Source organism: Mastigoproctus giganteus, chromosome 10 (assembly GCF_048544385.1).
Source record: "Mastigoproctus giganteus isolate SK-2022 chromosome 10, ASM4854438v1, whole genome shotgun sequence".
Classification (NCBI taxonomy): domain Eukaryota; kingdom Metazoa; phylum Arthropoda; class Arachnida; order Uropygi; family Thelyphonidae; genus Mastigoproctus; species Mastigoproctus giganteus.
This window is the reverse complement of record NC_143584.1, coordinates 31279466-31292075: the sequence shown is the minus strand read 5'-3', so window position 1 is coordinate 31292075 and position 12610 is coordinate 31279466. Positions and strand designations below refer to the sequence as shown.

The window sequence follows — 12610 nt, the reverse complement described above, 5'->3', positions numbered from 1 at the left end:
GACTTGTATGAATTCTTGAAACCAATGTGGTTTCTGACAAAATAGATCTTGCTAGATATTATGATCAAAGCTGAAATTAATATTCTTAATTCATGTGTTAAAAGTGAACATTTAGTAATGGTAAGTCCATATATTGGAAAAAGCATTCAATATCACATGGGAATTCTTTGGAATATTTACCCTCTGGGACCAAGAGAACACTTACCTCAATTTATATGAAATCTTCTTAAGCACAGAACATTTAGTTTGTTACAATAATCTATTTTCACAATATTTTATCTAAGGAAAAAGGGTGCCTCAGAGATTGACACTTGGTGCTACCCTCTTTGCAATTAGGCTGAACACCATGGCACAGAATATCCCAAATACCATGGAAGTATATCCGTATACAAAAAATCTTTTGTATAATACTATTGACAGACAGACAATTTTTATAAAATTTACCTTAAGTTAAATATGTGAACTGTGTAGAATGTACACTCATGAGCCAAAACATTACGAACACCTACCCAATAACAATTCGCCATGTACGGCAAAGCTTGGTCTGAAATAATGCTGAGATAGGATCTGGAGTGAGGGTGTGCTCAATGGGAGATGAGGGGACAAAGTGTGTCTATGAAAACATCCCCAAATTGTTCAAATATGCATTATGGTTGCAGCAGTTCTACTTGCCACTGAATATACACCAGTCCTTCAGCATGATGGAGCTGGAACTTTGATTCATCAGACCAGGCAACTCTTTTCCAATGTCCAGAAGTGGACATTGGGAAACTCCCATGCCCACTAGGTGAAGGTGTCAATAATGATCAGTCAACATGGGCATATGAATAGATCGCCTATTCATAGGCCTATCCACAAGTGCACCCACTCAATGGTGTGCTCAGAAACATTTCTCTATGCATCCTGGTCATAGTCTGACATTAATCAAAGGATCATGAGTGATCTGTAGTCCTGTACAGCACATCGTCCACTGTTCACCTCCACTCTCAACCAGTTGTGCCTTGCCTCCCCATTCTGGCACATTGTGTGTGTGTGTGTGTGTGTGTGTGTGTGTGTGTGTGTGTGTGTGTGTGTGTGTGTGTGTGTGTGTGTGTGTGTGTGTGTGTGTGTCCCTCTTTAGACCATTCCTGCCACACCTTCACTATGGCTGCCCTTGAACAGTATCTGCAGTTGCTGAGATACTGGCCCCTGCCTTCCTAGTGCCACAAATCATTCCCTGTTCAGAATCCATCAGGTCCTTCCCTTTCCCCATTGCATGGAATTTGTACTGATGAACTGACAAATACGACCCACTCCATCACTATATATGTTGTGTAAGTAGGTGATATCACTCCTAGGTGCTGTGAGATGTGTTCACTTGTGGAGACAGGGGTAGTCATAATGTTTTGGCTCATGAGTGTATACTGTCTGTCAGAACAAAAAAACAATTGCTGTTCACTTCTGTAAGAAGCACGAATTACATTCCTAACCTGAACTTAAAGAAATCACCCGATCCCTCTCACCAGTAATATCATTTTTTGTGTTTAAAAGTAGACATTAAACTCAATTTTTCCAAGAGTGTAACATACCTCAGATCCCTCTGCTTGAAGAAATTCTGTATTCTTAGAGCCATTTCTGCCATGACATGAGATGCCAACAGATACACTTTTCTGCATTTGTAATGTGCTCTCAGTAGGTCTCATAGTGCCATTGTCTGTGAGACAGCTAGGAAGAGTATACCCAGGACTTAATACCCATACAGCACAGTTCTGTTCATATTGCTCTAGGGATGGGCTTTTGAAAGCCCCATTCAAAGTTTATAAATAGAGGCAAATGAACCTCCACTCCACCTCCAAAAGAAAATGCTACTCCTCAGTTATGCAGCCAGAATTCAGAGAATGGATAATATTCTGTGACAATAAACCAACTGAAAATAGATAGACCTATTGAATTAGACTCCAATGGTTTATGCGCAACAGGAATGTACAATTTGACAATATACTTAAAGGACTGATGTGCTTAATTTATAAATTTCAATGCTGGTCCACAAACCTGCCTCTCTGTGATACTTCTTTTCAACAATAGGAAAAAAAACCTTTGGAAAATCAGTGTCAAACAATTATGCAAAAGACCTAATTCTAACAATGCTTAGAGCTGTCTAACATCTATGATTACTCAAAAACAGATGGCACTGTGGGTGCTGCAGCAGTCTTTTTCTTTTTTACATTGTATGTATGTGTATGTATATACAGGTAGTTCTCGACTTTATGAGTTAATTCGTTCCTAGTGCGTGCTCGTAAAGCGGGAATTTATTTCCCGTAGACCTAATGTTAAAAATAGGGATTACGTTATCAACAATGAAATTAGTTTGTTTAAACAATGATTGATTTATTCAAAGAAATGAAAACGTAGCCTGTAAAATCAAGCAAATTATAATAATAGAGAAATTATTTATGACTTACAAATGTTAAAGAATGTTTATTCTTCATCATCATCATTGACTAAATGTACACTCGTTGATCACTCACTCATTATTGGCTCGGCGCTCTTTGATTTGTGCACAAGGAGTAGTCTTCTTCAGGAATGCTTTAAAAGACGTTTGTTTCCAAGATAATCTTCTCTTTTCTTTATAAATTTCAAGAGCATGCATAAGCATTTTTTAACGGAATGCACGAATTGCAACTAACACGATTTGTGTGGAGTAAAAAAAAAAAAAAAAAAAAAAAAGCAGCGCACGTCCGTGCAACAACAATGACGCATGATTAACGTGCCTCACTCAGCTCATTGCACTTATCCGTTGTATTTGAATGTCAGTTGATGAAGAGACACGCCAGTCTCGAAAGCTACTGTTAGTATATATTTGTATTCTTACATTAAACTGGATTTATAACTTATACGTGTATGTTATTAAAAGTTTACGAAGCTTAAAAAAAATGAAGAGAAGAGAAGATTCTGAAATTTATTTATGTTTTTTATACAATTGAAGATTTCAGTAAAGGGAAACACATTTCACCATAATAATGTAAAAAGCCACACAATTCCAGCTATTGGTATTTTTGCAAATTCAATAACATTGAGTTTACTACCCATTTATAATTGCCTGCAGTAACAGAAAAGCCCAATAAACCAGAAATCGCAAATTGTTTTTATTGTTTTGTGGTCGTGACTTCCAGAAATGTGCTTTAGAAAAATATCACAAAGCCATTCAAAATTGGTTCTTATAACATATGATAACGATGAAAATGTAGTGCATTTAATGATTGGAATTGGTAACTAATACAATTTACACTATAAAAACGACCTTTTAGAGAGTTATATAGTGAAAATTTGAACTTTCAAGGTCATGAAATGAATTACCAAAAAACAATGTGTTATTGGGTTCACATTACGATATTTTTGCAATACGATGGTAACGGATTAATATCGTAAAGAAGGGTACACTGTATTATATAGCTATGCGCGTGGTTTCAAATGTGGTATTTATGAATGTTTAACATTCATTTTTTGCAATTAATGTTCATATTTTCGATTTTGTTGATATTTGATACTTGGAAAAAAAAAAACTCGTAAACCTGGGAACTCATAAAGCAAGAACTGCCTGTATATTATTGTATCTTCCCCCTTCCGCGTTGAATGTAGCAGTTATACTACAGAACTCTGTGCACTTCAGTTAACTATAGAGAATGCCAACATCCATCACAACACCAATATTTTAATATATGCCAATTTCATGAGTACAGTGAGTGTCTACAATGGATAATAAATTCTCATCCTCACAGCCACATGATAATACAAATTCAGTCTTCTTTAAATCATTGTGGAATAATAATCATAATGCAAGTTTTTGCTTGATTCCAGAGCATGCTGGCATTGCAGATAATGAGAATGCAGATTGGGCAGACAAACAACCACAGCCCCCATCCTACCAAGTACCCTGCGAAGATTTCCTGATACATATCCAATAGATCTGTAGAGAGTCGCGCCTCCATAGCCAGGTGGGCAGGAGCAGCAGTGCATAGCACATGCTTGTTAATTAGACCAGGGTTCGAGCCCTTGACCACCAAATACAGAGGATGCGGAAAGGTCAGGGAATGACCACTGCATATCCCCGGAGCAATATGGCCTTAGTTGCTAATGCTCCTAAAAACCAAATAAAAACAAAACAGATCTGGAGAGAGCAGTGGTTAAACATTCATTAGTCACACGTGAAAAATAAATTATTCCAAATTAAATGTGAACCACAATTATGGAACTTCGGCTTCAGTCAAAATAGACAGGAAGAAGTAATACTAGCAAGGTTATGCACAGGGCACTCACATCTGATCTCTTTCTTCTCATTGAGAAATTGGTGAAGTGATCTTTTCTGGTGCATGCATTGATCATCACAACTTACAGTTAAACATATCCTTTTATATTGTACATATTATTTCCATACTGGAGACAACTTTCTGCTCTCTGGGATAATTGCAAGAACTCTTCTCACATAGTGAGAAAAAATGCAAATCTAGATTGTCTTTTCACATCTTAAACAAATATGTATATATGAACTCTTCTGATGACAAGTAAGATTAAATTTCAGCAATTTCCAAATATTTGAATAGGCACACTTCGGCTTGAGTTACTCTTGCTGGCTTTAAACATGCATACCACTGCCATCATCTCTGTTCTTACTTGTAGAAAAATATTTTAAAATTAAGCGAGTACATGTGCACAGGAATTAAATCAGTATATAAGAAACTACAGAACATTTTAATTCATGGAATTTATCTAATACAAAAAAACCATAGAATTTATGTACATTGTAAGTACAGAAATAACTAAAAATAAGACAGATAAATCATTTTTAGACCAGGGTAACTAATAAATCATCATTAGACCAGAGTAACTAACTAGATAAATCATTTTTAGACCAGGGTAATTTGTAAAATAATTTATACAATTTTTATACAGTACAGTAGAATATTTGCATAACTAGGAATAGCTCAGTGTACTGTAGAAGGTGATTTATGTTAGTCAGTTGTAAATAAACTATATATTACAGATAGTTATGTTATGATTATAAAAAATGAGTAGTGCTGTATAATATTTAAATGCATGATAAATTTATTCTTAATAATTTATATAAAGTACCTGAAAAAAATTAAGGACAAAAAAATATATATTTTTAGTACTCAAGTTCACGGCCTTTCTATATGAATGTTGAAATTCCATCCAAATGCATTCAGGGTGAACAGATTGGAATTCGAATCAGCATCTTCAATTATATGCACTTTGAAATTGAGGTATGTATTAAATAAGAAAAGATGCCTGAAAAAATTCTAAAAATAGCTGTTTTACATCAGTAGTTCTCAATCACTGGTCCACAGACCAATGATTGGGAACCAGTGGAACCACTTTGTGACATAATTTTCACCAGCTTGCAAAAATTGTGGGGGGAAAAAAGTATGTAGTTTGATTTCAAAATACATAGAAATGCAAATTGCAATTTTATTTTTGGTTATTTAATTAATTGATAATCTGTTTTGCAATTCATCCTTTTGCTTTTCTTGCATTAAGCTAACATTACCATTTAGGGGATGTAAGTTCCCAAAATTTTAGCTTAAATTTTATTGTTCTGCACATCTGAAAGTTTGTGAATCACTGTTGTACATTATCTGCATATTCACAACAGATTCCTGTTTTGTGAGCTTTTTATTTTCATGGATCCCAAATTAGCCAAATTATTTTTTATGTAAATTTTATTTTTAAACTGTTTATAATAAATATTGGACATAGCCCACAGGTCCCAATACTTCTGCAGGTCATGGTTTACAAGATAGGACTACACTATGTATTATAGCATATATTGTAAGTATTTCATTTAAAGTGCACCAGCTTTACCTAATAGTTTTCATTTTAAAGAATTTTATGCACAGAGACATTTTTTTGCTATATTTTTCCTATTCTTTCAGGATTTCTACCAAAATCAATGTTTGATTTACAATTTATAACTTCAAAATTGCCTATTCAATTACTTGGAAAGTTGTTCCCATCATTTGTTGAGTCTAAAAACATCAACAGTTTATTTTCAGATCCTACTCTGAACTTGATTTATAAGGGGAAAAAAAATAGTTTGCAGGTAAAAGCTACAGCATTTTTCTACTTAAGGTAAATATCAACAGAGCTATGATGCTCAATGAATTCTACAATTGTGCACTTATATATATTAAAAATAAGAGACTTTATGTCAATACTCTTTTGTAGAATGCTTCAGCATGCCGAACTCCTGAATTCAATCGAACATAAAATTATTTAATGATTTCTCTAATATAGAGATTAAAGATCCAAGGTACCGAATAATCTCTATATTAAAGTCTTGTTCATTTAACTCGCATTATATATATCCTGTGATCAAGACATATCGTCGAAAAGCCCCAGTCTGCTTTAGGAAGGAGGTTATTCAAATTTGTTTCTAAATTGTTTTAACTAATTTATTTTTTAACTATTACTCTCTGCAACAATTTTTATTGATTTTATTAGACATAATGCCTTCTGTCACCTAGGGTTGTATGGTGGTGGTTTGATGTGTTGGCAGTCGGGTTGGGTGTCCTTAGCTATCGATCGTGGACGTGTTGAGCCACTCATACATCTTTGGAGGAGAGAAGTCATTAAATAATTTTATGTTCAGTTGAATTCAGGAGTTTGCTGTGCTGAAGCATTCTACAAAAGAGTATTGAGGTAAAGTCTCTTATTTTCTATATATACAGGGTGTCTCAAAAATATTGGTACAAATGTTTAGGGGAGGTAGGTAACATCTAAAGGAATGTGAATCGCATAGGAACCCATAATCGGAAACATCACCGTAAGTCGGTACATGGCGCTGTTCATCAGTTTGCAAGAGGGAAAATTTCTGGTTTACCATTCAAGCAGTAGTCGCCGCACAAAGAGCATGCATCGATATACGAACTGTGAGCTGGCAGACATGCACCTAGTGTATGGATTAGCAGAGGGCAATGGACGAGCCGCTCAACGAATTTATGGAGAACGCTTCTCAGACAGACATGTACCGGACCACCATTTATTTGCGCATGTGCATCAAAATTTGTGCGATTATGGGTCATTTAGAGGTAACAGGAGTAGTGCGGGCAGACGACGTTCAACGCGAACTCCTGCCATGAAAGAAAGTGTGTTGAATGCCGTCCAGAATAATCCTACTACCAGCACACATGCCGTTGCCTCTGCCTTAGGAGTGTCTCGTTGCAGTGTACAGCGTATCTAGCATGACGATTCCTTATACCCCTTTCATCTCCAAAGGGTTCAGTTACTGCTCCCCCAATATCATCCTGCTTGTGTGGCTTTTGCACAGTGGTTTCTCCAAGAAAGTGTTCGACTTGAATTTTCCAGCCTATGTTTTGTTCACGGATGAGGCTTATTCAATCAGCACAGTGCTCATGTGTGGGCTCACGACAACCCACACAGTGTGCGCCCCATGTGGCACAACATTGCTTCGCAATAAATGTGTGGGCAGGTATGGTTGGTGACTGCTTAGTCGGCCCATACCTATTACCATCCCGCATAAACTCTGCTAAATATCAGATCTTTCTTGAACAAGTTCTACCAGGGTTACTTGACGATGTTCTAGCAAATGTGAGACACAACATTTGGTTTTAACATGACGGGGCGTCTGCCCATTATGGAAGGTGTGTTCATGACCATTTGAACAGACAATTTTAGTGTCAATGGATTGGCCGTGGTGGACCCGTTGCCTGGCCCCCATGCTCACCTGATTTATCGAGCCTTGATTTCTTTCTGTGGAGGGGCTTTCAAATCTATCGTGTATGAATCGCCTGTGGAGACGGAAGTGGATCTCGTGGCGAGACTCGTCTGCACTGCTGCTACTGTCAAAGAAACTTCAGGTGTGTTCAACCGTGTCCGCCAATCCATGCTGCATCAGTGTCACACATGCATTGCTTCTCATGGTGGAACCTTCGAGCATCTGTAGTAACATCATGAAATGCATCCATCTCGTACTCCATTGTTAATATTATGTCAAATAAATGTTTGCCACTAATTACTGTCTTGTGTCATTTCTGCTTCTTGTGCCTCTGCTACTACTTTCCCATGACATTTCTGGTTATGGGTTCCTATGCGATTCACATTCCTTTAGATATTACCTACCTCCCCTAAACGTTTGTACCAATATATTTGAGACACCCTGTATAAGCATTTTTCTACATATTATTGCAATTTATATTTTTTTATTTTTATTTTTATTATTATTACAATAACAACCACTGCTACTAAATATACCTCTGGATTATGTGTTTTATGTGTACAAAAAAAAATTTCTAAAATTTCTATAAGCTTTGGCAACATGATTATCCCTTAAAAGCAGCTTTTCTTCTGCTTTTCTGACATACTGAACACACCCAGCACTGATTATTTTTTGCTTTATGAATCAGAGTTAGAGTGAATTGAAGATTAAACTGTTGATCTTTTCAGACTCAGCAAGTGATGAGAATAAATTCCTCATTGGGAAAAAAAGGGAAATTATTTAAATTAGAAATCATAACACCTTACCTGTGACTTTATGTATATTTAGACTAGATGCCTTGAAATTCTGGAGGGAAAAGAACTCTGTGTAAAATTTCCTTTAATCAAAACAATTAAAATTAATAGATGGCACAATATAAAATGCTACAACTAACTTGGCAGTATAATAGTAGTGGCAAATGATGCAAAAAAATCAAGCTTATATAGTATCAGCCAAAAAAAACTACACACTTCACCCATCCATACCTTCCAAGAATTTCTCTAGTTCCTTCTTGAATTTATTCAAACAATCCACTTCCACAACAATACGTGGAAGCCTGTTCCAACAATCAACCACCTGCTGGCTGAAGGCAAATGGTTTCTCTTCCACTTTCCTTTCAGTTATCACAGTCATTTAGCTCCTCATTAGAGTTTGATAGAGTTCTAACTTCAAAATTGAATTCCTAAAGAATTCCTCATGTGAATGTAGATGCATTCACACATGACAGGCTCTACCTTCATGAGCCTCTCATATTCTCTCCAGGGCCAAATTGATTGACAAGGCTCTCACCATATACTCCCTCCTATCATGTTTGAGCAAAATTGCACACACTTTTACATTTAACCCTAACTCACAACTTTTTTTTTTCAACATTTTTTTGTACTTGTTAAGTAAGTCTGCAGATCTCCTACTCTTAATGTCAGTAGTGCCAACGTGTACATCTTTTGTGCCCTTAAAAGATTCTGCTGAACAACATAATCAACTTTTGCCCTTGGAAGACATACCCTGCATACCTATCCTATTCCACCTATTCTTTTTTTTTTTTTTTTTTTTTTTGGCGCCTCCGTAGCCAGGTGGGAAGGAGCAGCAGTGCGTAGCACACGCTTCTTGATTAGACCGGGGTTCGAGCCCGTCACCACCAAATATGGAGGATGCGGAAAGGTCAGGGAATGACCACCGCATATCCCGGAGCAATATGGCCTTAGTTGCTAATGCTCCTAAAAACAAAACAACAACAACAAACAACAACAACCTATTCTTTTTACACAATATATTTCCTGTTTCCCTGCAACTAGAGTCACTGAGAACAACTAGCTCTTGTGGGACCAGCATATTGTCAAGTTCTTAGGAAAATGATTTCATTTAAAATTAAACCACATACCACAAACACTCTAGCACTTAAGAATATTGTCAGAAGTAAGGTATAACCTAATATATAATATTCAAGGTTTGTGGAAGTTCATTTTGAAATTTCCACTATAATTGTAATAGTCTATCTCCAGTTTCATTCACTTCTTGGATAAACTCTAGTTAGTTAGACAATTTGAGAAAAATAGTTATAAAAGTAGTTTCAAACTTCATATTTTACAATCACATATAAAAACACACATAATTTTAATTTTTATCTTTATTTTTTACAATTTTAGGATTACATTTTATTTATAAAACTTTATCTTAATCTTTCCATTTTTTTACTTTGTTTTATGATCAAACAATTTCTTTTTGTTTTTTATTTTAGAATATTATTTGACCTTATGAATTTTGTCATGCTTTATGTCAGGCAATTTTAGGAAACTTCACTACATTTCTATGATATATGAAGTTCAAAACTGCTTTTATTAAGTGATACAAATTCATAAATAACATTACGTGTATACTCACACTCATTTCCGCAAACATAACACAAGCCATAAATCTCAGTTGCTTGTCAGTTTCCCCCAATAATATCTGATTTCTTCTCTTAAATAATAAATGCTGTTCTTGGGAACACAGTATACACAGCCTCTTAGAAATATCACACACTGGAAGCAAACCATGATGAGCCACTGATAAAATCCTGTGGACACATCTTACAACTACAGTGGAACCATATAATTTTCAGTGTTTTTCAGTGAATAGGTGACAAGAAAATATGCTATAGTGCTGCCATGAATCTTTCACAGTGTATGTATGGGCTAGGTAACTTTCACTTTTTTCCCCTCCCTTTACTCTAACTTACGAAATAATAGAATTACTTGCAGAGACATATTTTCACACTCCTGTAATGAAATTGCCTAATAACCTGATTCTTCACAGATAAATCATGACTACATTGAGCAAGAAATCATTTTCAGTATTTATTATATGGTTTAAAAGAACATAATTGTTCGTGTCATTTATACCTAAGTACTTCATTATGAATGGATCACTTTACTTTCTTTTTAAATGATTATTAGTACTTATTAAATTTCCTTTTAATTCTCTAGACCATAGTTAATTTTTTATAATGAAAGCATAAGCTCTTTTTTTTTTTTATGTAGGATATAACATTATAGAAGTTAACATCTGTTTTCTTAATATAGGCTCTTGTGATTCTAGCTAATTCTCCAGATTACAAATTTGTTCATGTTGAACCATTTGGAATTGTTAATTCATATAACCCAAAGACCTCTCATGGGGAACACCAGCATCTAGTCTTTGTAAGTGCATAGCATATGTTAAAAGTTGAGTTTGATTATTCTAAAAGTTAATTTCTTTACAACTCTTGATTTTCAGAAGAAAATTTTAATTGAGTCTGAGTGTATTTTTTAAAAATCATATAATAATTGTGTATTTGAATATTACTTTACCATCATTGTATTATAAAAACAAAGTTTGTTGTTTTTATCATAATAAGCATCAATAAATTCAGTTATTAAAGATATGCTTTTGCAGGCTAATGTATTTTCTCTCAGAGTGAGTGAAAAACAAAACTTCTCTCAAATTATACTTTAAAAACCACAGGTGCAGTGTTTGAAATTTGTGATGTTAATAAACATCACAGAGACTGATAAATGACAGAACTGATATCCAAACACTCTCAATAAGCAAACTAACTGTAAATGTTTATATACACTAATTATGGTCATGTTTGCATATAATTTAGAATTTTGAAAAGTTATAAAAAGCTGATAATCAGCATTTAATAGATTGTCTTTATTTATTTTTTAATAAATAAATTTCCCTTTATATTCTATATGGCTGAAGCCAAAAGAATTTATAAAATTGTCCTAATTGTTTTACTGCACCTTTTTGGCAGCATACTGGCTTGATTGCACAATATGCATCCACATACATTACCCAAGATGGCAGCCAACCCAGGCAGTATGCTTAGTGCAATTGTGTCTTCAAGGTGACTGTATGCTGATTTGATCCAATAAAGTGTTAAAACTTAAAGTAATATATTCATAATATAAGCTGTATTGTTTTAGAAATAAATTTGATAAAGTATGGACTTGGCAGCCAGCAGTCTTTCTAACATTCACATTAGTAAGACTTTATTGTGTTTAATAATAGCAGTTGAAACCTGTTGACCACCAAACATACCAGGTACTCACATAAAGATACCAAAAGGGTTTTCAAAGGCTTTAAATTAAATATTATTTAATTTTACTTTATTATAATTTTTTCACACTCCTCCATTGTGATATTGGCATGCAAGATCAATATGCAAAAAAGAAAGTGGTTATCGAGAGTTGAAATACACTGTACAACCAACAATAACAAAACAAAATATTATTAAAAATAGAGTTAATTTAAACTGTTATGGTGTTTGCTGGATGTGTTCACCTTGTTCAGGTTAGTATGCAGTCACTCTTTTTAATCTGTTTATTGCAGTTCTATGAAGAATATGTCCATCAGTGGCAGGAATGTAGTTCTCAATGTTTTGCCTCCATCTTATTTGCTATGGGCCTGTTTGAATATCTATAAACGAATACCGTTGAATTGCAAAATTTATTTGGATGTTAAGTAATATTCAAAAATAAACATTCTTCTTGAGAAAAATCCCATATTATGCACCACACTGATAAATGTTATATTGTTCCTGAAATACCATTCTGTCACAGTGAAATCATATTTTGCTACCTGTCTAGCAATATCTTGCTGCATGCTGCATATCCAATGACATGTACTCTGTTGTCATAATTACTCAGGCACATGCATGCACACACATGAACATATCATTGACTATAGGTTATGCAATAGATGGGTAGCCCCATATATGTAAAGAAAAATGGAGAAATTAGTGCTGAACTGCACTTAATAAGAAAGTGATCCAAATGAAAATTAAGAAAATTGCCTGACAACATGACTGTAGAA

The 12610-nt window shown here is 34.8% G+C and overlaps 1 protein-coding gene across 1 annotated transcript in view; it reads left to right on the top strand.

Moving 5' to 3' along the window:
• Positions 1 to 12610, top strand: part of LOC150078931 (CD109 antigen-like) — a 223646-nt gene that overhangs the window by 139677 nt on the left and 71359 nt on the right. Inside the window, exons 20-21 of the mRNA XM_090383675.1 lie at positions 5148 to 5261; positions 10834 to 10950. Of these exons, the coding sequence (XP_090239801.1) occupies positions 5148 to 5261; positions 10834 to 10950 (231 nt within the window). The remainder of the gene's footprint in view (positions 1 to 5147; positions 5262 to 10833; positions 10951 to 12610) is intronic.